We start from the raw sequence: 25920 nt of genomic DNA, 5'->3' as shown, positions 1-25920 counted from the left end.
ATTTGCCTAGGGTCACACAGATAGTAAATATCTTAAGGCAGGATTTCAGCCTAGTTCTTGCTGACTCCAAGTCCAGCATTTTGTCCACTACATCAGAGACCAGTCTTCTTCAACCACTCACTATCAACCATCCTAAATATCTCCACAGTTTCAATTTATTTCTTCTTTAGTTTTAGGTGGTCAACCCTAAATCATCTAAATTGATTTTAGGAGTGCCATGGATTATTATGAAACTTTAAATTTGTCTTTAGGGTACATTCTATTTCATAGTAGATTTGCCTTCATAATTATGTTTTTACTTACTTAAATTAACATGAAAACAATTTTGCATTTCTTGAATGTGTGCCAAGTGATGGGACAAGGTGGCTCAGATGTTCATTTTGTACAAGTGAGAATACCCTGTGATAAATTTGTTGCAGATAATATTAATGTGTGTATGTAAATGTATGTATATATAGACACACATCACACACACACACACACATATATATGGGGAGAGAGAGAGTATCCTTTTTGCAAATCATGGGAAGCTTCTTTGTAGAAATACATCTGGTCTGTTTCATTGTTTTTGTCTCTGTCTGTCAGAGACCAGGGGGTTCTTTGATAAAATTCAGACATTTTATCAATCATATAGAAAGAAGAAAGGTAGTAAGAAGTAATCAACTACAGAACTGCCCCTGTGCTGGCTGCTTATGGAGCCTTTGCGATGGAGGCCTAGAGATAACTGACTTATTAAGAAATATCGATTGGGAGCTTTGTAAGGATTCAAGTCATACGCAAAGCTGTAGAAAAAAATACAAGTGAAATACCAAAGAAAAAGGTGTAGATGAAGCAGCCTATTAGAGGCTCCTCTTTTCTCTAAATTTTAAACTACCTTCTTTGTGACTCAGGAGCAATACAGTAAAACATAGATAATGGTAATGTGTGGTTTTCTACGTCGATATGTGGCATGTAGCATCCTTATATGTGATTTAGTGGTTCCTGTTTCTATTTGAATTTAGTCAGTCTAGTGCTTTACACACAATGTTTTTAGAATCTGGAAATAAATATACTGTGTGTGTGTGAGAGAGACAGAGACAGAGAGAGACAAGAGAGAGATAGAGAGAGATTGAGTGAGTGAGTCTTGGTTGGCCGTAAAATACTTCCACTATGCTGTGGTAGAATGTTCATGGTCCGTAATAGACAGTGAAGGCTGCCCTTCCTCCCTGAGTTTGCGCTGGCTCTAATGGAATGCTTGCTGTGTAGGGCTTCCAGCAAGCTCAAGTAAATCAAACCTTGTCATTCTGTCTACTGTGCCTCTGGGCTCTTAACTTGAAGCTTCTGTGGAGCCCTTATAAAGCCTGCCTAACTGACGTGTAAACAGTGGAAGTGAATCCCATTGCTGGGAATCAGGGGGGAAGTCCTGTACACTGTTTTTCCCGCTGGTGTATGTAGTCTGCAGCTTTCTGCCCCAGTATCAGAGCTCTCAGATAAGTTACTGCTTCAGGATGGCACTCCCAGGCAGGGTACACCCCTTTGTCATTCCAGAAAACGAAGAAATCCCACAGACCGTAATTAATGATGTCCACGATGCTGATGAGAATGAAGGCGAGAAGGCTGTGTCCAAGCTGCAGCGTAGGCAAAGTGACATAAAAGTCTACAAGGAATTCTGTGACTTTTATGCAAGATTGTAAGTTTCCCCTCTCCTAGGGTGGGTACTTTACTGATGGGAATCTAGTGTTCTCAGCATTTTAAACTCATTGGCTGTTTTGACATTGTGTCCTTGTAGGAATGATTTTGAAGGGTGATGCATTGCTAAATATGCCTGCTGTTAACAAGTTGATGGATTTGTGCCTTCAATAGTTTCTCCTGGTTTTGCTAGTTAATGTGGTCCATTAACATAAAAGTACTCTTAGGTTAGATGTGGTAGTCACTTTTCTTCATTTAGTAGGAGCTAATAGCTGCAAAGACAAATTTTCATTTCTTTTATAGTATGATGAAAAAATGTTTGCTCCAAAGTAATGAGGTCTTATATTTTCATGTCAGATCTTAAAATTTTTGCCCATTTCAGACACTGTTAAATTTCAAGGCAAATTTGAGGTATAATCACTTAGAGGCTCTGACAGCACATTTATCAAGAATGTATTTTTGTACTTTTTTGTACATTCTGTATATTTTAATATGTTTAATCCACAATACATTTTAATATATCTACCTATAGTGCCTAGAACTAAGCTGTAATCTAGTAATGCTTCTTAGAGGACTTGATTTAATAAATAAAAATAGTTAATGATTGGCCAACTTGGTTACCTATAAATAAATGCTTTTAAAGTTTATATGATAAGTAATACCCTAAGATCTTTTGTGTAGGATTAATGGGAGGAGGGAAGGGCAATAATCACAAAAGATGAGAAGGCGTAGATGATTAGCAATCTGCAGTGATATAGGAATGCCCACATTAATAAGATCACAATTATGGAAGTAAAATATCTCTGCTAGGTAAGCGCCCCCCCCCCCCCCCCCCCCGCCATGCCCCCGCCCCCCCAGCTTTTTCATCAGTAGTACAGACATAAACAATTGGCAGGCCCAAGTTAAATGATTACACATTTTGTATTATTAAAAATTCCAAATGAGTAAAGATTAAATTAATGACTTTGTCATTTGAATGGTTTACCACACTTCACAGCTGCCATTACTCTTCCTTGCCAGTGATTGTTAAGTGCTCTCCAATACTAGAACGTAACCCTTCGGTCCCATTTAACAGCTTCATTTGTTGAGAGATTAGGGATTGTTTTCATTATATTGTAATCAGGATTTTTGTTGTCCAATGAATTTTTGTTTTAAAATAATTTCTTATTCATATACAAGGTATCCCAAAAGTCTCTGCAGTTCTAACCTACTAGAAACTTAGAACTTCATTGAGACTTTTGGGACTTGCTTTATTTTGTTTCTAGCTCTAGCATACCTCTTCAACTCTCCCAGAGAGCTATTACATGTAGCAGAGACTATATTTTAAAGAAAGAAAATGAGACAAGAGAAAAAAAAAGAATCAACAAAACCGATCTAATATGGGGAAGGGGAGATCTGAAACTATCTATATGCAATGTTCTATACCCAGGGACCTCCCAAATTTCCAAAGGAGAGTGGAAGGTGTCTTATCCAGGGTAGAGAGATAATCTCTAGAACTATGTGGTGTTCTGATTAAAACCAGAAAAATGCTTTATCTGAGCCTATTGTGCTAGTAAGTGCTTTATTAAGTGCTCATTGTTGAATTATTGATTAATTTTGTACAGTACAGTGGAAAGGGTGCTGTATTTAGGTCAGAAGGCCTAGGCTTTTCTAGTCTTACTCTCTAACTATCCTTGTGACAGTGGGTAAATAATTTAACCTCTCTGAGCCCCAAGTTTACTCTTTTGTAAATTAAGAGAATTGGACTAAGTGCTTTCCAAGATCCCTTTGAGCTCTAAATCTCTGTTTCTATGAGCCTTAAGATCTTCATTGGTAAAATAGAGGTAATTATAATTACATTACCTATTGCACAGTTGCTATGAATGATGTTTTTGTAAAAAGTATGCTCTATATAAATATGTATAATTATTATTTTCAGAAAGTTACAACAAATGGAAGGGGGGGAGGCTGGCACATTTAAATGTGGAAAGCTAGACATATGTAACCCTTGTTTTAGAATAAATTGACTTAATCAGTGGTAGATTAGGTTCTATCCTGAGGGTTTAAGTGTTCACAGGAGTTCTTGCATGAACACTTTTTGATTTCACATTCTGGCAAATTAACTGATTATAATTAGCCATATTACTTCTGTGCGCTCTCATTTGATTTCTCCTTTGATACCATACAGCTTTGATGATCCTTCATTGTCTGATTATTTCTATCACAAAAATTACACTCTCTATGATATGTAGCAATGATATTTACATATCATGTGATATGTATCATATGTAGCAATGATATTTCTTCAAACCTGGCTACCTGCTATGTGCTAGGCATTGTGCTAAGCATTGGGAATACAGAAAGAAGCAAAAGACAGTCCCTGCCCTAGTGGAGCCCACAGTCTAATGGGGAAAACAACAAGCAAATATGTAACTAAGCTATATGTAGCATAAATAGGAAATAATTAAGAGAGGGAAGGTACTAGAATTAAAAGGGCTGGGAAAGGCTTCCTGTAGGAGGCGTGGGATGATGGTTATACTGTTTTCACACAGATTTCATTTCAGTTAGACTAAAAAAATGGACCATATTGTTATGGGTGGGGGAAGGGGACAGGAAGTGTGCCATACAGCTGAGGCATATTGTGAATACTATCCTGCTTCTTCCTCACCCTCCCCCCCCCTTTTTTTGGATGGGAGTGGGAAGGGAGATGAGAAGGGGTAAAACTCTTTACATTGACATGTGTTTTAAATCCTTAGCTGAACTCATTATAGCTTCTAATTATTATAAAAGTCAAAAGTGAGACCTTGGAGGCAGAATGAGCCTTGAATTTAATCCAGACAAACTGTCACTATCAAACTGTATGACCTAGGGCACATTATTTAACCTTTCTGTGCTTCCTCTTTATTATCTATAAAATGGAAATAAGAATTAAGCAATTCCCCTGGGAATCATTTAATAAATATTTTCTGGTTGACTAAAACACTAGTAAACACTAGATTAAATAAGTGTATGGGAAAGGTATTTGGAAAACATAAAACCCTACAAGTACAAGGTAATTTTTTGGCAGATTATTTTCATTACAGTTGTAATTGTGGTTTGTAGTCTGTTGAACTGAGTTGCTGCTGTTGGTTGAATTATTTTTAGGAAAAATGTCCTTTGTTCATATAGGGGTTTTTGTTGGTTTGTTGTACTGCTTTTTTTTTTTCCCTTTTCCTTTTCTTATCACTTTTTTGAAGATGTAGCTTCCATAGGAGGGAGAAAATGATGTTTCATCTTTTTTTGGCTAATAGAGGGGTTTGATTTTAACTTTTGGTGGTATAGTGTAAAGAGTACTGGTGTTGGAGTCAGAAAATCAGGTTGAAGTCATGACTGAGGCTTGCTCCGTGAGCTTGGGCAAGACGGTGAGCCTCACTGAGCCTCAGTTTTCTCCTCTGTAAAATGGGCATAATAATACTTGGACTGCCTACATCACAAGGCTATTGTAAAGAAAGCACTTTGCAAACCTTATAACGACTACAGAAATGTAAGTTATTATTATGATGCCTTTAAAAAGAAAAATGGGTAGCAGTAGATTTTGAAATAGACTAAGTAGCCCTTCATTTTGTTTTTATTCCCTTCTTCCTACCCTCCTCCACCCCTCGCCCCCTTCACCCTCAAGCTTTAAATTCCAAGTAAGGGAATAGGGAGTTACATGCTATATTCCTTTCTAAGTATTAGCTAATAACAGCTAGCATTTATCAAGTCCCTATACTGTACCAGGCACTGTGCTAAGCACTTTACAATTATTATTTCATTTGATCCTCACAACAACCTTGGGTTGTTCAGTTGTTTCGGTCCTGTCCAACTCTTCGTGGCCCCATTTGGGTTTTTCTTGGCAAAGATACTGGAGTGGTTTACCATTTCCTTCTCCAGCTCATTTGACAGATGAGGAAACTGAGGCAAACAGAGTTAAGTGACTTGCCCAGGGTCACACAGTAAGTATCTGAGGCCAAATTTGAATTCAGGAAGATGAGTCTCCCTGACTTCAGGCCTGTCATTCTATTTACTAGGTTGCCTAGTAACCCTAGAGGTAAGTGCTATTATTATTATTATTATTATTATCATCATCCCCATTTCACAGATCAGGAAACTGAGGCAGAGATTAATTAACTTGCCCAAAGTCACATGGCTAGCTAGTAAGTGTCTTAAGTGCAGTGTGAAAAGTTGCTTTCTGTCTGACTGTTGATTATTCCTTATTTAGTGCTTGCAGCAAGAACCACCAGACAGAAGATTGCCCTGTTGAGGCAGAGTAGGCCTCTCCCCTAAAGAGAGGCCAATGTAGCCACCTTAATACTTAAGACCAGCCCTGTCCAGACAAAATAGAGTGATTTTGTGATTTGGGATAGTCCAGAACTAGAGATCCTCTAACTTTAGATGTTGGATCTAGGGATGGAAGATCACTTTGAGATCATCTAGGCCAGACTTCTTATGTTATAAATGAGAAGCCCAAATCCTAGAAGAATAAAATGGGTGGATGTGGAGATACAGGCCCAGTTGTTGAGGAGCCTGAGGCTGGTAGATCTCTTGAACTGTGGTATCCTGAGCTACAGGAAGCTGTGTCCCCACCTTCTACATTAATACAGTGATAGGAGGGGCAGCTAGGTAGTGTAGTGGATAGATCACTGGCCCTGAAGTCAGGAGGACCTGAGTTCAAATTTGACCTCAGACCAACCACTTGACACTTACTACCTGTGTGACCTTGGGCAAGTCACTTCCAATGGCCTAAAAAAAAATAAAAAGAAATACAGTGATAGGTTGCCTGAGGAGAGGTGAACCAGCCTACCTCCAAAACAGAGCAGGTCAAGAGTCCCATGCTCATCAGTAGTGGGATCAGGCCCATGAATAGCACCTATATTTCCAACCTGGGCAAGATAGGGAGACCTAGTTTCTTTAAAAAAAAAAAGATGAAACAAAAATAACATGCCCAAGGTCACATAGCTAGCACTATAATGATACCCCATCTTTTTTCCCCCGGTATATGTGTGGTTTAGGAGACTATTATCTTCAAGAAATTGCAGAGCTTCTTTAATGACCACAGACTTCTCCCAGGAACAAAGGCCCATTGTCTAATACCAATATCCTACTGCTGTTGTCATGTAGGAATGAATCATGGTGCACAATAGTCTTCAAAGAATTGAAAATGATTATGCACAGAGAGTGGTGGCGATGTCCATGATGGGTGTGAGCTAACTATAACATGTCACAAATAAGGAACTTCGAAGAAACTGGAGGAAAGGATATCATCAGGAAAATGTATGATCAAAAAAGAGTGTTCCACTGGTTTCTTCAAGATGTCTGGAAAAGTGGAGGCAAACCTGTAGCACTTCGGGTAGATTGCCCGTGGCAAACTTACAGGAGGAGATAGACCAAGAGTTATACCAGATGGGCTGGTATGGATGGGTTTTGATTGGTGTCATTGGAAGACAATGTCCAAATTGATGAGGTTATAGATTCATTGGAGTACTTGGTTTGATAGAATTTGAGATTGATTGATCAACACATACTCTCTCTATCCCTAATATTTTTCTAAACAAAGAGTATAAGACATGCTCCCTGATGACAAAGGGCTTACTGGGTACGGGAACCTAGGCCTTCAAACATGATACAGTTAAGATATAGGAGAAAAAAGCACTAGTTTGGGAAATAGCTATGTAACCCTGATCAAATCGCTTGACTCTCTTTTCCCCCCCTATAAAATGAAAAGAATACCTCTAGGCTTCTTATTCTAAAATTGTGTGACTCCAAGATAGCAGTGTATATTGTAATTTTTTAAAGTGCTTAAGTGTGGGGTTATAATACAATTAGACAATAGAACAGTAGGCTCTTGGAAACTTTAGGTACAGAGGCTTCCTTGTGCAGGAAACAGAACCCTGAACTTGGAGTCGGGAGACATGGGTTTTGAATCTTGGGTCTAATAATTTGGACCCACGGGTAAATTGATTAACTTCCCTGAACCCCAGTCTCCTTTTCAATAAAATGACAATATTTGTACAGCCTTTGTCGTGGGCTTGTGAGCAAAGTGCTTTGTAAATCTCAAAGCACTATATAAATGCAAGTTATTATTGAGAGGCGGTATGGTAGGGAGGAAAGAACACTGTTCTTAAGTCAGAAGACTTAGGTTGGAATGAGGGCTCCAATAGGTGAATATAAGCACACCAGTTTCAGCATCTGCAAAATGGGTATAGCACTACCTACCTCACTTTGTTGTTGTTGTGAATTAAAGCAACACATGGGAAGCTAATAATGTTACTATATGGAAATAGTAACTTAAGCAGTAGCTTTTTCAGTTTCCAAACAAAGGAGCCACCTGGGTTAAAGTAAAGATTTCTACATGTATAACCTGTTTTGTTTGGCAATAATACTCCATTTTAGAATCTCATTAGCATTGTTATTAGGGTAAAGAAAGTTTTGAGATGATTTCATTTGATAGCTCAGTATTCAGGGTTTGTTTTTTTTAACCCTTCTAGTTGTACATAGTGCCAAAGTAGGTATTATCTTTACTTGTCTGCCTATTTATATTAAGAGAAATTGAACACCGGTAAGCAAATCTTCAGCGACATCCTATTACTTCTGGGATATAAAATACAAAAGCCTAAGCCTGGCATTTCAAACACCCCACAGTCTGACTCCCACCCAGTTTTCCAGTCTTAATTCATATCACTCATCTGGTGAATGTCCTTCATTCCATCCCAGCTGACCTTCCAGCTGTTCTTCTAACATGACAACCTCTATGTCTTTATGCAATGGGGGGGGGGTGAGGTAGGATGGGGAGGGAAGAAGTACTGCACACATGGAATATATTTCCTCATGCCAGCTTTTTAGAAACTCTACTTTCCTAGTCCAGTTGTGAGTGTCCTCTCTCTCCCAAGATTATTTTGCATTTCTTCCTGTATAGGATTTGTACTTAATTATCTATCTATTATTTATCTGTGTTTCAGTTATCTTTTCTTTTTTTAATTTTGTTGCCTCTTTTTTTTTTTTTTTTTTTTTGTGAGGCAATTGGGGTTAAGTGATTTGCCCAGGGTCACACAGCTACTAAGTGTCAAGTGTCTGAGGCCAGATTTGAACTTAGGTCCTCCTGACTCTAGGCTAGAACTGAATCCACTGTACCACCTAGCTGCCCCTCTGCTATCTATCTTAATCCCTTCATTAGGAGGTAAAACCCTGGAGAGCAGGAATGGTTTTCTTTTTTATCTCTGTGTCCCCAGCATTTAACAGTCCCTGGCACTTAATGTTTGTTGAATTGAATTTTTTTAATGTAAATTCCTAGAGATTAGAGACCATAGATTCAAGTATACTACAGTCTAAACATATTAGTAATGGGGATATTTTCTGAAAAGTATTTTTGATGCTTATGTATAACTTGTATAGCAATATTGCTTGTGTAACTTGGGGCTGCTAGATGACACAGTGGATAGAGCACCTGGCCTGGAGTCAGGAAAACTCCTCTTTCTGAGTTCAAATCTGGCCTCAGACACTTACTAGCTGTGTGACCCTGGGCAAGTCACTCAACGCTGTTTGCTTCAGTTTCCTCATCTGTAAAATGAGCTAGAGAAGTAAATGGCAAAACATTTCAATATCTTTGTCTAGAAAACCCCAAACAGGGTCATGATGAGCCTGAAACAACTGAACCACAACAAAAAACTTGGGGCAAATCTTTTCACTTGCCTGGGCCTAAGCTTCCCAAGTATAAATGAAGGAGATTCTAGCTCTAAATCTTATGACCGTGTTTTACATTCCATTTTATCTCTGCATCTTTAAGCATGAAAAAAGGCTCACAGTCTCTGTGTCCTCTCTCCCCCACCCCTCTTGTCTTTTACAGCAATATGGCAAATGCCCTGGCTAATGCCCTATGTGAACGCTGCAAAGGAGGCTTTGCACCCGCCGAGAAGATTGTGAACAGCAATGGCGAGCTGTACCATGAGCAGTGTTTTGTCTGTGCCCAGTGCTTCCAGCAGTTCCCTGAAGGGCTCTTCTATGAGGTGAGTCAGTCCTGACATAGAAATTTTTGTCTGCTTCTGATTGCCAGCCTCTAAAATTATATTAAAATAATAAATGCAGTACTTTGTCCTTGGTAAATGTTAGGTATTAATGACCAACAAATCTAAGATGTTGAGAAGAAACTATGAATTTCTTTTTTTAAATTTCACTACAGTGATACAGTACATCATTGACCCACTTGAGCTCCCATTAGGGGTGTGTGTGTGTGTATGTGTGTGTGTGTGTGTGTGTGTGTGTGTCTGTCTGTCTGTGTGTGTATTTGTGTCTCTCTTTCACTGGAATTGTGATTTCATAAATGGAGGAAACTCTCTACTAAGGCAAATCAATACCTTCTTTGCCACTTTGAAAGTCTTCTGGGGTACTGCAGTTATACCTTAGGCTTGAACCCAGGTCTTTCTGACTCTGAGGTCAGGATTCTATTCACTTCCCCAAGTTGCCTTTCCCCATTGTCTCTCCCAGCATATCACATCCAGCATAAGCTGTTTCATGAGCGTTTGAGACCCCATCAGCTGTTCTTCTTCCCTCCTCAGTATGGCCAGTGTGGTATAATCAAACCAGTCTGTTGCCACTTGCATTTAGCCTTCTAATTTTCACCTCCTTGCTAATTACCCTTCTTATAGTGTTGTTTGACCTCCTCTCCAACTGTCCATGCTCCTTACTTTCTATCATATCTGCTTCAAAAATAAATTCCTTCAGAAAACTTTTATTAACTAACCCTACCTCACTTTGAGGGACAGTTAGGTGATAGAGTGGATAGAGTGCCAGGCCTGGAATGAGCAAGACTCATCTTCCTGAATTCAAATCTGGCCTCATCTACTTCCTAGCTGTGCGACCCTGGGCAGGTCACTTAACCCCTTTTGCCTCAGTTTCCTCATCTGTAAAATGAGGTGGAAAAGGAAATGGCAGACTACTCCAGTATCTTGCCAAGGAAACCCCAAATAGGGTCATGAAGAATTGGACACAACTGAAACAACCAAACAGCAACATCCCTACTTTGACTTTTATGACTTTTATCTGAGCCTCAGTTTCTGCATATGTAAAACAATGATTGTGTTAAATGATTTCTTTTTTTATTTTTTTTTTTAGGCAGTTGGGGTTAAGTGACTTGCCCAGGGTCACACAGCTAGTAAGTGTGTCAAGTGTTTGGTCTGAGGTCGGATTTGAACTCAGGTCCTCCTGACTCCAGGGCTGGTGCTCTATCCACTGCGCCACCTAGCTGCCCCTTAAATGATTTCTAAGGTCCCTTCTGGCTCTAAGTGTTAGGATGGGTAGACATAGATCTGGAAGGCATCTTAGAGATCATCATATCCAGCCTCTTAATTTTACAGATGAAGAAACTGACCACCAGGGAGGGTCTCTTCCAAAGTCCCACAGGTAGTGAGTAAGTGGTAGAGCAAGGAATGGAACCCAGGTCCTGTGATTGCTCCTTCTCCATATGTGCTCTCAGCCCTTCTTCCTGTGGTGCCTTCAAGTTAACCTTTAAGTGTCCCATGTGCCTGTATAGATATAGATATAAATATAAATGTGTGTGTGTATAAATATGTATATGGGAAATTTTTTTGTTTGTATAATTTTCTATGTGTGTATGTATATCTATATGCATATACACACATATATAAACATATATGTGTATATATACATACACACACACACACATATATATATATACCAATAGATAGATATAGATATAAAATTTTCCCAGTCAGCTCTTTCAGGAGCTAAAATTATTTCTTCCATCTCTTTTGAATCTCCAACAATACTACGCCTAGTGCCATGCCCACAAAACATTTGCCAAATTGAATCCCTGGACAAGGAGTGTCAGAGACAGATGAGCGATAACTCAATAACCTATAATCCACATTAGTAACTTCATCATTTTTAAAAATTTGTTTAGGGGTTGCTATCTGTGGTCACCACAGTTGTACAGATTATAGTAACTCTCTTCTATCTTTACCACTACTCCCTCCCAAAACTTAAAGAAGGGAGACCAAAATAAACCAAAGAAAAAAAAACAGCTAAAATAGTTTAGGCAAAAGGCAATGGATGCCTGAAGTAAGATGGTGTCTGTATGTACAAAGATGAGTCAAGATGCTAGAGATAACATGGAGGTGAAAAATTAAGTTTTGACAACTGACTTGATAACATGGGGTAAGAAAGATTGAGGATCCGAGAATAAAAGTAAGGTTGAAACCCTGAGAGACCAGAAGGATGGTCATACACTTGACAAAAGTGGGGAAGGTTGGCTGGGAAGGAAAGATAATGAGTTCAGTTGAGGATTTGGTGAAATTGAGATATCTATGGGACATCCAGTTTGAAAGGTACAGTAGGCGATACCAATCCACCTATTTCTTTGTGACCTTATCAGCTCCTATGAGTTTAATTATCATCTCCTTGAAGATTAGATGTATACATACATAGAGATGATAATTACATATATAATCAGATGTATACATATATGTATACATACATAGAGATGATAATTAAACTCATAGGAGCTGATAAGGTCACAAAGAAATAGGTGGATGTATAGAGGATTTATTCAATACTTACTATGGGCCAGGCACCCCTCTAAGCACTAGTAATACAAGTTCAAGCAAAAAAAAAAAAAGACAGACTTTACCTTCAAGGAGCTTATGTTCTAGTGGGGGAAGACAGCACATAAAGGAGAGGTGAAAAACAAGGGGAAAGTGAAGGAGTTTAGGATGAAGAGGAGGGTGGAGAAGTCCGAAAAGTGAATAGAACCAGGAGTGAAGTGAGCATGGCCTGGATGTCTCATGAAATAGGAGTCCAGACCAGGAATTCACCAAACAGAAGAGAGGGTCACAGGGCAAAGGCATCTCCAGGGACTTCTTGACATGGAAATGGAGAAATTTGGAGAGTGATGCCCTGTATCCCCCCGCCCCCCGCCCCCATATTTAGAGGGCATAATAATGATGATCCAGCAAAGGAGTGTGAGAAGTAGTCATCAGATAAACAGGAGAACCAAGAGAGGGCAATGTCAGGAAAACCCAGAGAGGAAAGAGTATCCAGGAAGAAAGGATATGGGTGGTTAAGAATGCAGAAAAGTAAAGAATAAAGACTGATTAAAAAGAAAGTCAAATGATGCAATTGAGAGATCATTAGTATCTTTGGAGGAAGACTTTCAGTTGAGGAGTGAGGTTTGAAAGATTACAAAGAGTTTAAATAGAGTGAAAGGGGAGGAAGTAGAGGTAATGATTATAAATAGCTTTTTTTAGAAATTTGGTTAAAAAAGAGAGCAGAGAAATATAGCTTGAAGGGATGGTAAAAGTCTAATGATGGTTATTTCATTTTATTTTTTATTCTGAACTTAAACATACAGAAAGATCATTTACATACACACAGCAAAACATAAAAAGAGGATTCTGAATGAAACCATGAATCTGTTTCACACACTTACTTTAAAAAAAAAAAAAAGCCATGAAATCCTGTATGTTAACTTTCAAAATTGCCCTTGCTTATATGTAGCTAGTGAAGATGTTTTAAGGATAGGAGGGACAGGCATGTTTGAAGGCCTGTAGACTTGTCCCACATTACCTTCTCTGTTGTCTTTTTATCTGTGACAAAGAAATCACCCCTAGTTAACTGATAAAACCATCTCAAAAGTAGAATATGAGTTAAAATTTTAAGGTCATTATCTGTAATGCTCTGTGTTACAGGGAAAGTGCTATAATAATCTTTGAATAGAACAGAATAATTTATGACTCACCCATCCTACTCTTGCCTCCCTTCTCCTGCCCAACTATAAATACCTTCCTAGGTCTGCATGATATTATTCAAAATGACATTATAAATACCCAGAACCAGTTTTTTGTTGAACCTTACACTCAATTTGATCTCTCACAAGCTCTGTAGGAGGTTGCTATCTCTGATATAATATACTCCTCCCCACCCTAAAAACAAAAAACAAATGAACAAAAAGACAAAACAACAACAACAAAAAACAACCCAGATTTCCAGATGAAGGTATCAGAGCACCATCCTAAAAAACAAACAAACAAAAAAAGATAAATAGATTTCCAGGTGAGGGTATCAAAGCCCTAAAGGATGAATAGAAGAAACTTTCCAGTAGATTGAATGATTTTTGAGAGAGTGTTATTCAGGGCCTCCTAGAAACAATCCGCACACAGAGTAAGACCCAGCAACAAATTGGTTGCCTGCAAAAGAACATTTCAAAAAAAAAAATCATTTGCCTTGTTTTCCATTTGAGAGTGAGTCAGTTTGTGCTTTGCCCTCATGCGATGATAATTTTATCTCTTCCTATGTTATCAGTTTGCTTCACTGGTTGGTTAGCTTCTTTCCTTTGGTGTTTAAGCAAACCATTCCCCCATTATCTCTCTCTTCTCTTGCCCAGAAACATACCGGGAAAGTGCTTGTTGGTGGGTGCTAGAAACTGTCTGTTTTTCCCCCTTGCCTAGTTTTCCATGATTTAATTTTGTTGTAGCAGCACTTCTGGAGATTTTCAATCACAGCTCTTTTATTCTTTTCATTTGTTTTGCCATAAAGTCCTCTCAGAGCAGACGATTGTTTTCCCACCTTAACAAAAGCCATAGAAAATTAGCTGTGAAGAGTCCGACACTTCACACCTCTCCTTATTTTACTGTTGAAAAAATTGAGGGCAAGAGAGCTTCTCCAAAGTCATCGAGCCTAGTTAATGGTAGCATACTAACACCTCATACATTTTATATGTTGCTACACCCACTGGGCCCTTATCTCACTTTTTTGCTTCTACAAATTGGACAGGCTGATAGAGCACCAGATCTCTGGGGTCTCCTAGGAATGCTTTAGTACCTTGTACTGATAGCTGGGTATTAGCTGTGGGTTCCATTAAATTAATGAGGAAAAGAAGAAAGATTACTGTTCATTTAAAAAAAATTAGAGGTTGGGGAGGGGTGCTACCAATGTGTACTATGCATTCACTTTCAGAAGAGATTGCTGTATAGTTAGTTTTGCTTAATTGTTTTACTTTGTTGCAAGAGACCTTATAGAGTTGGGGTAATCTGAAAATGTTTGCCATGTGAAAACAAAACACTTCAACAAAAAAAATTAAATACATTTATTAAGTGATATTTTGTGTACTTTGCTAGAATACAAAGGTAGAAAATTACGTAATATGTACCTTCAGGGATCTAAAAGAGTGAAACATGTTCACAAATTATCCTTCTGGATCCTTAGAAGGGAAAGAGGCAGAAAAAAAAAAGGAGGGAGAAGGGAACAAACATTGATTGAACTCCTTCGATGTGCAAAAGCACTTTACATTTTTTACTTTTTACTTTTTACACTTTTTTACATTTACACTTTACATATTATTTAATTTGATTCTCAGAAACACTGAGAGATAAGTGCTATTATTTATCCCCATTTTACAGTTGAGAAAATGGAGGCAGAAAAAGTTTAAATCACATGACCATAGCTAGAAAGTGCCTGAGATTTGACTCCAGGCCCAGAGTTCTAACCACTGCACTGCCTAGCTGCCTAAAAAAGGTGAAAACTTAGTCTTAAATAAAAGTCCTGCTTTCAACAAGTAGAAATGGATTCCCTTTCAGATATGGGGGACAATGGTATGTGTGAATGTGTGGACGTAGGAGTGAGCAGGACAAGATTAGGGAATGACTAGCAGTGCAGTGTGGCTAGAATATAGAGAATGTAAAAGCAAGTAGTTTAAAATAAGTCTTGAAAGGTAAGTTGTGGAATTTTTGATTGTCAGAGTAAGAAGTTTATATTTTATCAATGGGGAGAGCTATTAAATGTTTTTGAGAAGGTGAGTGATGTAATCAGACTTTTGTGCATTAAGACCATTTAGGAGGTTATTAAACTAGTATGGGGGAGAGGCAAATAAGGCCTCAATTAGAGTGGTGGAAAGGAAAGAAATTACCCTGATAGATTTGACAGGATTTAGTAACTAATAAGATGAGAGATCAGGGAGAAGATGACTCAAATATTTCCAGCCTAGGTGACTGAATAGTGACTGAATTAATAGAAATGTGGAAAATAAGAGGAAGGACAGATTTGGGAAAACAGTTTTATTGGTAATTGAATTTTGAATTGTTAGTACAGTATCTACAAGAAGTTGGAAATGAAGTAACATAATAGGAGAGGTAGCTAATAATAATAATAATAGCTAATATTTACATAGTACTTACTATGTGCCAGGCACTGTGCTGAGCACTTCATAATTATTATCTCATTTGATCTCACAATAACCCTAAGAGGTAGGTGCTATTATTATTCCCATCTTACAGATGAGAAAACTGAGGCAGACATGTTAATCAACTTCCCTAGGGTTGAGTGGTGAGTGTCTGAAGCCAAATTTGAACTCAGATCTTCCCAACTCCAGGCCTAGCACTCTATCCACTGTGTAACCTAGCTTGCCCCCTGGTAAATAAAGATTTACATAGAGGTAATCATTGAAGTCATGGCATCAGTCAACTATTAAGCATCTACTATGTGTGGGGCAACTGAGTGGTCCAGTGGATAGAATGCCAGGCCTGAAGTCAGGAAGACTAATCTTCTGAGTTCAAATGTGGCCTCAGACACTTATTAACTGGGTGACCCTGGGCAAGTTACTTAATCCTATTTGACTCAGTTTCCTCATCTGTCAAATGAACTGGAGAAGGAAGTGGCAAACCACTCCAATATCTTTGCCAAGAAAACTCCATTTAGGATCATGAAGAATTGGGCGGGACTGAACAATAATAACAGTGTGCCAGGCACTGTGTGAGGCCCTGGGAATACAAGTCCAAAGGAAGAAACAACCCCTACTCACAGTGAGCTTACATTTTGATGGGGAGAAATGGATAGGATCGTTTTAAGGAAGAAGTTGCAGAGAGAGAAGAGGAAAAGACCCAAAAGGGAACCTTGAGGAGATGGTGACATCCATTCTTGGAGGGTATGAATCAGAAGTAGAACCTGCAAAGTAGATGGAGAAGAAGGGTAAGGCAGATAAGAGGAGAACCAGGACAGAGAACAAAAACTGAGGGAAGAGAAAATACAAGATGGAAGGGGTGATTGATGATGGACTAACCTCCATCCCACTGATCATTTTTCTGCTTTAAACTGAATTGAAAGTACTGTCTTTAACATTGCAATCCATGTTCTTAAAGAATTTCTGTTCAAGCTTTTTGATAGTGGGATGGTATAGTAAAAAGAATGCTAGATTTGTAAGCCAAGAGGACCTGGATTCAAATCCTATATCCTTGGGTAAATTATTTCAACTCTATAAGCCTCAATTTCCTCATGTGTAAAAATGAAGATGTTGGGCTAGAAACCTGGCACATAGTGGGTGCTTAACAAATTCTTAGATAGACTAATTACTAATTGATCCTAATCTCACCAGGTTTTTAACATTAATCTAAAATAGGCCACATAGTCCATTGATATTCAAGTCATTCAAAAATAGACTGCAGAACTACCTGCTGATAGTCTTATCACATAATTGGATCTGGAACATCAAAGCCCAAAGAGGACAATTAGCTTTATGTTAAAATATTCTGTACTGAAAGTTGATATGCTAACATTACATCATGCCACTGTAATGAAACTTCATTTGTCCAACTCATTTTTCTGACCCCAGAGTTTAAGAGCCATATTCAGAACTCCTTGTACTTTTAATCAAAAGATCTCAAGTCACCTCATAAACTTGGATTAAACTTTATACTCACATCTGCAGAGCAAATATATGCTAGAAATGCATTCTGAGTGGTTAAATGGACCATCTGTCATGTATTGAGGTATTGGCAGATCCCAAAGCAGACTTTCTGAGCCCTGATTTACAAAGCCATGTTTTCAGTACTCTGGATTGGCCAAACATTGTGCCCCACTGATTTTGATCAGTGCTCACTTACATTTTTTTGTGGCATTATTCACTGAGCAGATTAAAGTATATGCATACATAGACTTTACTTGACAAAATCTCAAAAGAAGCTTCCCTTCCAACATCTTCTATGACACTGGTCACTTGAGAAAATGGTCCACCACTTGACCCTTCTTTAAGGGTTAGTTAGTGACCTTTCATGTCTGCAAATGAGAGGTTTCCTTTTTAACACTTTACAAAATTGTACTTATAAATAAGCTATATCTCAGCTGCCCAGAACACTCATACTTCTGGTACAATTGTGTCTTGATTTGTTTTACAATAATCTAGAGTCACTGCCTGTGAATGTTTTGTTCATATCAGGAAATGTGTGCCTAACTTCACACAATTCGTAATCTCAGGGGAGGGAAAGAGATGGGAATTTTGTCACATTGAGAGGGAAATATTCAGCTTAAACTAGTGCCCAATCACATGACTTTGGGACAGTTACATTAAGCCCTTAAATTTGTACTCTCTGAGATAATCCAAAGCATCATAACAGTTTATGGGATCATTCTTTTAATTAGTTGTCTAATAACCTTTTCTCCAGTAATTATTGAGATGTTTTATCCCATGTCACTAATTACCATCATTCCTCTTCACCACCCATCTGTTTTCCACTGGTAGCTTCTTGCCAACATTGATTTAAAATTGGGCACTCCTTGCTTCTTGTAATTTACAAAGAAAATGGTCCTCTGACTAAGAAGGGTCTCTTACTTTCAGTACTGTCCTCTAAGTCAGTGTAGGGACTCCTTGGGCACTATTTTTGTCTCTGCCTTCTAATTATCCAATATGGCACCTGCATGACTGAAGTGGATGGAGATAGAGTGAGCATTTATTAAGCACATACTATGTGTCATCCCAATTCAAATGTCAGATACCATAATTCAAATACAAACAAGCTTACATTTTAATGAGAGAAAGCAGTTGGCAAGGGCGGGTAAGGGGTGAAGGAGTCCTTAGAGTCAAGTTCTGAGAAAAGTGAAGCTTGGCTAGGACCCCCCTAAAATAGTGGTCCAAATATGCAATCACTATTCAGGAAAGTGGGACCTCAGGGTGGAGGTCCAGGGTGGCAAAGTAGTTGGTGAGAAGTCCTTGTGAGTCTCATGAAAAGTAAATATTGATAATATTTTGGGTCAGTTTGACTCTCATCAAAGTCCAAAGCAATGGTGACACTTCCTCCCTTTTTTAAGTAGTTTGGATAAGTAGTTTTAACATCTTGGATGATAGAGAGCAGATGTTTAGTGATTTGAGATGATAGAGAAAAAAGTGGCTAAATCTACCTACCTACAGATATTCTCCAGATTCCACTAAAAGCTATATTTTTTTAAGCCTACTATATACAGATAGTATTGCGGTTTTTTTAATGTACCCATTATAGCACTTTGCACATAAGCATTCAATAAATACTTGTTGATGAATGAGTCTATATTATTTTTATCCATTGTTGACAGCTGAGGAGGAATACATTTATAATTATTGCTTTTCTAGCTCCTATCCTTGCTACCCACTCAAAATCTATGCTTCTTTCAAGCAAAAATATAACTTCCTTGTTATACTGTCAGAAAGGTGTGCCTTGGTAGAGAACTGCATTGTAAGTTGAATAGAATAGCTACTTTATCCATGTCCAGGAAGGAAGACTTTGCCAGGAAGTACTTACAAATTGAAGGTTACTGAGTGAATCAGTGGGAGAGCTGATGGTAGTCTCTTCTGATTCTTGTGATATACAACCACAAAAGCAAGGGGCAAGAATGCCCCTTAAATAATCATTCTAAATCAAGCATTCCACCAGCTAGGTCCATGGTAATAGCTGGTAAAAAGTGAAGCCAAATCAACATGTACCCACATGGATTCTCTAAAGTCATTTGTGAACTTGAACATAAAAAATGGAGTGCTGGCCCTTGCCCTAAAGAAGCTCACTAACTTATTTGTCTGGGCAAAAAGTCATTCTCTTTCTTAAAAAAAAAAATAGGCTTTTTTTCTTGTAACTTTTTTTAAAAGAATGGGTAAGAATTGAGCAGATGAAGTTGAGGAGGGGAGAACCTTTCAAGCATTGTGAATAGGCTCTTGGTTGGTAAACCTTAAATTGATTATTCCCAGATATGTTTCAGATGTGTGAAAATCGATGTAGCAGAAAGAGCATTGGATTTGGCATCAGAACTAGGTTTGAATGTTGGTACTTCAACTTCCACATGACCCTGGGCAATGCACTTAAACTCTCTTTGCCTCTTTCCTCGTTTATAAAACGACGGTAACTATCTGTGCTATGTACTTGACAGGGTTATTGTAAGGAAGGCATTTTCTTACATATATGTCAAAAGTGCTATGTAAATAACAAATAATTATCTTCCCCCGACTGCCAAGGTGAACTGACTTTACCAGTTATCACAGCTCTGCACGGCCTAGTGCTGTGATTAAAAATAGCCGATGACTCCATGTCACCTACAGAATTAAGCCCAACCTTCTTATCACCTTTTGGTCCTAAACCATCTTTCCAGACTTTACCACCTCCTTTATGTTTCAATCAAATAGGATCACTAATTCCTAAATCCATGAACTTAAGAACCATCCTAAGTGTACTTTGCTATTTCTGTGCCTTGGAGTGTACTGTGGCCCTCATTTTAGATTTTCAGAATCTTCCCTGTCTTTCAAGTCCCCCGTTCAAATGCTACCTTTTCCAGGAAAATTTCCCCAATTTTTTTCAACCATAAACCACTAACATTTACAATTAAAGTTAACATTTGTTTTGGTGAGCTCTGTGCTGGGCATTCAGAGTTGCATAATGGACTTGTAGTATACCTGGGAGAAGTTATACAGAGATTTCATGAGAGAGAAACTTTGATCCTAGAGAAAAAGAAAGAAGAGAAAGGACAGAGATGGAGATGAGAAAAGAAAATGGACCCAGAGCCATAGGCTCTCCCTCGGCTGCATTTTATGCCTGCTGGGGCTAGCAGACTGCTTCCTCGAACTCCTGGTAGCAATGTGGTAAGAGGCATTTAATATTCATCCCCAAGAAGATGGAATAAGTTCTCATCAATGCTTTAGAAGCATTGCCTTCCAGGAGATTTGAGCTCTAGTTCAGAACCTTCAAGGTACAGAGATTTCTGCTTCTGTCCAGGGAACAAGTCACTATCACAGCCTTTTATCATCAACTAGGTGTCAAACTCTCGGCCAAACTCCAGAGTGAAGAACCAGATTAAAATGCAATTGAGAAATGTTTAACAAAATAAATAAAAATAGAATGCAGAATAGGTAATGTTAATTTGTGGTTTTCTAAGTCAATATGTGACAACACAAATCCATTTCTATTTGAGTAGTACCCTACTGCTCTAGATTACAGTGCTGAGTTGGTAAGCCATTGTGAGAATAGACAGATAATGGACTCAGAACTTTTAGTCCCTGAAGGATAAAGAGATGATCACCTTGGGAAATGATGGCAAAAATATTTGTACCTTGATTTTATTCTTACCCTGTATTCTATTTAAAGTACATGCTATTGTGATGTCATGTGATTTATTCTGGCTGGTTGATCACAGAGGAAATTCAAGAGAAAGGGTGGCTCAGAGCTACTAAAGGAGCAAGAAAAAGACCTCCAGGGCATTGGGTAGATCTTCTGTGGAGGATTTATGAGAGCACTTGGTTGAGAATCACCCAGGCTCAGAAGGCATGTATGGGTTTCAGTCTACTACACCAGAGGTGGGGAACCTGCGGCCTTGAGGCCACATGTGGCCTTCTAGGTCCTTGGGTGTGGCCTTTTGCCTTTTACAAACAAATCATTTTATTAAGGAGATTTGTTCTGTGAAGTTTGGATTCAATCAGAGAGCCATACTTGAGGACCTAGAGGGACACATGTGGCTTCAAGGCCACAGGTTCCCCACCCCTGGTCTACACCATTGGAGGCAGTATCCCCATTGGTGAGATCATGGATTGTGGAGGAACACAAATATAAAGTAAGACTTTAAAAGATAATTCACAGCTCTGATTTGAAGTCAAGTTCAGGAGATTGAAATGATTAACAAAAACATAAAAATAAAATAGCTACTGTACCTGGGAAGGTGATGCAAATGTGCATTCCAGGCATAAGGAAGAGCCTGTGCAAAGTCATGAAATGAGAGATTGAATGCTGAATTTGAGGAATCAGTAAAACACTTGGTTTGGCTAGAAGATAGCATGTTTGAAAGGAGAATAATAACAAAATAAGTCTGGAGCATTTAAGTGCCAAACTGGGCCCTTTGTATTTATCCTAGAGGTACTAAGGAACCACTAAAAGATGTTTCAGAGAGAGGAAGAGATTGGCAGCAGGGAGATCAATTAGGAGGCTATTTCAAAGGAAAAAGACATATACGTACAAAAATATTTATATCAGCTTTTTCTTGATGGCAAAGAATTGGAAATTGAGGGGTTGCCCATCATTTGGGGAATGGCTAAGCAAATTGTGATGTGTGCTGTTGTGCTATAAGAAATGACAAGGGGGCAGCTAGGTGGCGCAGTGGATAGAGCACCGGCCCTGAAGTCAAGAGGACCTGAGTTCAAAAGTGATCTCAGACCAGACACTTGACACTTACTAGCTGTTTGACCCTGGGCAAGTCACTTAACCCCAGTTGCCTCGCAAAAAAAAAAAAATGACAAAGGGGATGTTTTCAGGAAAGCCTGGAAAGACTTATATGCATTGATGCAAAGTGAAGTGAGCAGAACCAGGAGAACATTGTACACAGTAGCAGCAATATTGTAACTATGATCAATACTGAAGGAATTTGGTACTCTGATCAATACAGTCATCCAATACAATTCCAAAGGACTCATGATGAAAAATGCTACCTACCTCCAAGAGAGAGAACTGACAGACTCTTGAGTGCAAAATGAAGCAAATTGTTTTTCACCTTATTTTTCTTATATACCCACCTGTTTTTGCAACATGGCTAATATGGAAATATGTTTTGCATGACGTTATAATGAGTTACATTGCGTATGGGTGAGGGAGAGACTGAAGAGGGAGAGAGAGAATTTGGAACTCAAAATTTTAAAAAATGAACGTAAAAAAAAAAACACCCAAAGTAGGGAGAGGCTATTTCAGCAGCGTAGATCAGAGGTATCAAACAAATTGCCCCAGCAACACTTGCAAGTGCTGGAGGAACTTGATTAAAATGTAATTGACGAATATTTAACAAAATAAATAAAAATACAATAGAATGTAATGTTAGTATGTTATTTACTAAGTCAATATGTAGCACACAGGGATCCTTAGTGGCCCCTATTTCTATTTTAATTTGACACCACTGGTCTAGAGGAGAGATGGTGATTGGGACCTGAACTATGTAAGTAGAGAGTAAGGGTTAGATGTAAGAGATACTGTAGATGGCGAAGTTTATTATAAATTGGGGGAGGCGGGACCATCTGGCAGGGAAATATGATTTCCAGTTTGTACATGTTTTGGACACAGGGCATTTAGGTGGCTCAGTGGATAAACATCAGGCCTGGAGTCAGGAAGACCTGAGTTCAAATCTAGCTGTACTAGTCATGTAACCCTGGGCAAGTTATTTAACCTCTGTTTGCCTCAGTTTCCTCATCTGTAAAATGGATATAATATGGTTATTATAATAACAGTGTGGTTATTATAATAACAGCACCTACTTCTCAGGGTTGTTGTGAGGATCAAATAGATATAATAATTGTGAAGTGCACAATACCTGGCATATAATAAGTGCTCCATGTTAGTAGTGATGATGATGATGATGATGATTTTGAGATATTAGTGGGACATCCAGGTGGCAAAATCCTGCAAGGTGGCTGGAGGTGCACAACTGGAACTCAGGCGAAAGAGGAGGGCTGAACATGTAGATGCAGGAGTTTTTTGCATGGAGATGGTTGTTAGGTCTCATGAGATTTAATTCAGTTACTGAAAGAGAAGAGCTCTAATCCTGGTTTTGTGACATCGCAGAGTGTCTTGAACTTGCTTCCAGTGAAGCTCTTCAATGATTTAAAAATCTAACAAACAATGATGAGGAATCATAATTCCACCAAATTTGACGACTGGACTGACTGGAGCATCCAAAATGCTATTTCCTGCCCTTTTTTGTGCCATAGACAATGTGTGGCCAGTGATTGATCTCTTAACCTAACATTGCTTGCTTCTTCCATAAAATAGATACCAGAATTCTACTTCTTGGTCAATGTTCTGGATTTTGGGATAAAACCCATTTTAAAGCACATATATTTTCAAAGTATACCCTTCATTAATTAACTAAATATATGTTATTAATCTTATTTTCCCTCTGTTAAAAATACATAACAGGAAAGACACCCTCATGATGAGTGATTTATTGGGAAAGGTGTTTTGCACAGATTTCTGGCACAAGCAGCCTCCATCTTCATCCTCTTGTTTCCTCTAATCCTGAATGATATCATTCAGGAAAGGCAGAGAGATGGAAATGTCAGACAAGTTAAAAATCTCTTTGGTTAGAACAGTTGTTTATCTGCAGATCTAATCATTTCAATGCACTTTATGACCAGAAAAATAAAAAACAAATGTCTAGATTTTTTTGCAACTCATAAAGACCAAAACTTTGCCTAATAATATACCATCTAATATAAACCCCCAATTCTGTTACTCACTCAAGAAACCCTTATTAATCTACTTTATTAAAGCACTTTGCTTGGCAACAGGAAAGATAATAAGTTTTTGTGAGATGTGATCTGTACACTCATGAGGCTTACAGGCTAGCAGGGGAATAAGATACCAACATGTAACTCTAATGCTATTACATATAATAATTCCCTCTATAAGTCTCTGCATCTATGAACAGAAGTGAGATCAAGGGGAAGAGCCAACTATTCCTCAAGGTTTCTAGTGAAGTCAAAACAAAGAACAGGCTTGGGGAAGAACATAATTACCTTAGTTTTAAAAATTCAGTAAACATTTAAGTGCCTACTGTGTGCCTGGCGCTGTGCTAAATGCTGGGGATACAAATAAGAAAAGATAATCCCTGCTCTCAAGGAGCTTGCAGTCTACTGGGGGAACTAAACACACAAAAGGAGATGGAAAGGAAGGGGCACTTGTGGGTACCTAGAGTCCAAACCAAGCAGAGCTTCAAATGGCAAGTGGAAAGTTATCTGGAAAGTTCAGATCTCTACCCTCTCTAAAGGAAAGCGTTGGGAGGAGTTTAGCACTCCACTCTCCAGCCTTCCAATCAGAGGGGAGAGGAAACTGAGGGAGATGGGGAAGGTACTGAATATCTGAACAGAATCATTCTGCATGATGATAAGATTTCAGGTGATCAGCTCATCCTCGGTGGAGCATAAGGTTTCTGAAGAGTTTGAAGTGCTGGTAGAACATGCAAGAAAAGAGAGCATATGAGATGGGGACGTGAGTCTAAAGTTCAGTAGCTAGGTCGGGACTGGAGATACAAATTTGGGAGCCATCTGCAGAGAGGGAATAGTTAAAGCTAGGAGAGTGTCTGAGATTGCCAAAGGAGGGATTGTAGATAAAGAAGAGAAGAAGAGGGATGATGATGTCCTTGACGACAACCCAACTTGAGAGGATGGAAAGATAGTGAAAGAGAGTACAAAGGAGCAGTTAGGTAAGAAGAGAATCAGGAGAGGGGAGGTGTCTTAGAAATCAAGGGAGAATAGCCTACCCTGTATGAGAGTATGGTAAGCAGATGAATACTGTTAAAAAGCCCTTAGTTAGATTTGGCAGTAAGGATGTTTTTAGCAACCTTAAAAAGAGAGCAATATCACTAGAGTAGTGGCAGGAGAAGTCAAATTGCCAGAGGTTAAATGAAAAGTGGATGCTGAAGAAGTAGGACATGGTTGTAGACAGCTTTTTTTCCAGTAAGTTCAGAGGAATACAAAGACAAAAATTAAATAGTCTTTGCCCTCAAGGAGTTTACGTTTTATCAGGGGAAATAACATGTACATAAAAAGCCTACAGGCTATGTGCAATATAAATGCAAGGTAGTGGGGGTGGGTGGGACTAACATTTAGGGGAGAAGAAAAGAATTTGGCTTTTGGGCTAAGTTTTAAAGGAAATAAGTGATCCTAAGAGGCTGAAGTGACCATAGGGAGTGCTATGAATATGATAGAATACAATCAATCAATCAGTAAACATTTAAGTGTCTACCGTGTGCCAGACACACTACTAAGTGCTATTGTACGATTAGAAATGAAGGAATCAGATTGCATGCTATCTTGGGGAGGAGGGAGGCGGAGAAAATTTACAACTCAAAATCTTATGGAAGTGAATGTTGAAAACTAAAAATATATTAATTAATTATGTATTTAAAAAAATAATGAAGGGGAAGGTTTCAGAGAAACCTGGCAAGACCTATGTGAACTGATGCAGAGAGAAGGGAGCAGAATTGGAA

The 25920-nt window shown here is 38.6% G+C and overlaps 1 protein-coding gene across 5 annotated transcripts in view; it reads left to right on the top strand.

The window, feature by feature from the left end:
• Positions 1–25920, top strand: part of LOC114046256 (LIM and senescent cell antigen-like-containing domain protein 1) — a 208917-nt gene that overhangs the window by 166007 nt on the left and 16990 nt on the right. For 3 of the 5 annotated variants that reach the window (XM_027866533.1, XM_027866535.1, XM_027866534.1), the window contains one exon: positions 9509–9668. In XM_027866533.1, coding sequence (XP_027722334.1) covers positions 9509–9668 — 160 coding nt within the window. Of the gene's footprint in view, positions 1–1417; positions 1670–9508; positions 9669–25920 lie in introns of those variants that run through there. The other 2 variants (XM_027866536.1, XM_027866532.1) reach the window with 2 other exon arrangements.

The sequence above is a fragment of the Vombatus ursinus genome, unplaced genomic scaffold (genome assembly GCF_900497805.2).
Source record: "Vombatus ursinus unplaced genomic scaffold, bare-nosed wombat genome assembly UNPS02014781.1, whole genome shotgun sequence".
Taxonomy (NCBI): domain Eukaryota; kingdom Metazoa; phylum Chordata; class Mammalia; order Diprotodontia; family Vombatidae; genus Vombatus; species Vombatus ursinus.
Note: the sequence above shows the minus strand (reverse complement) of the source record. Positions and strands in the feature narration are given on the sequence as shown.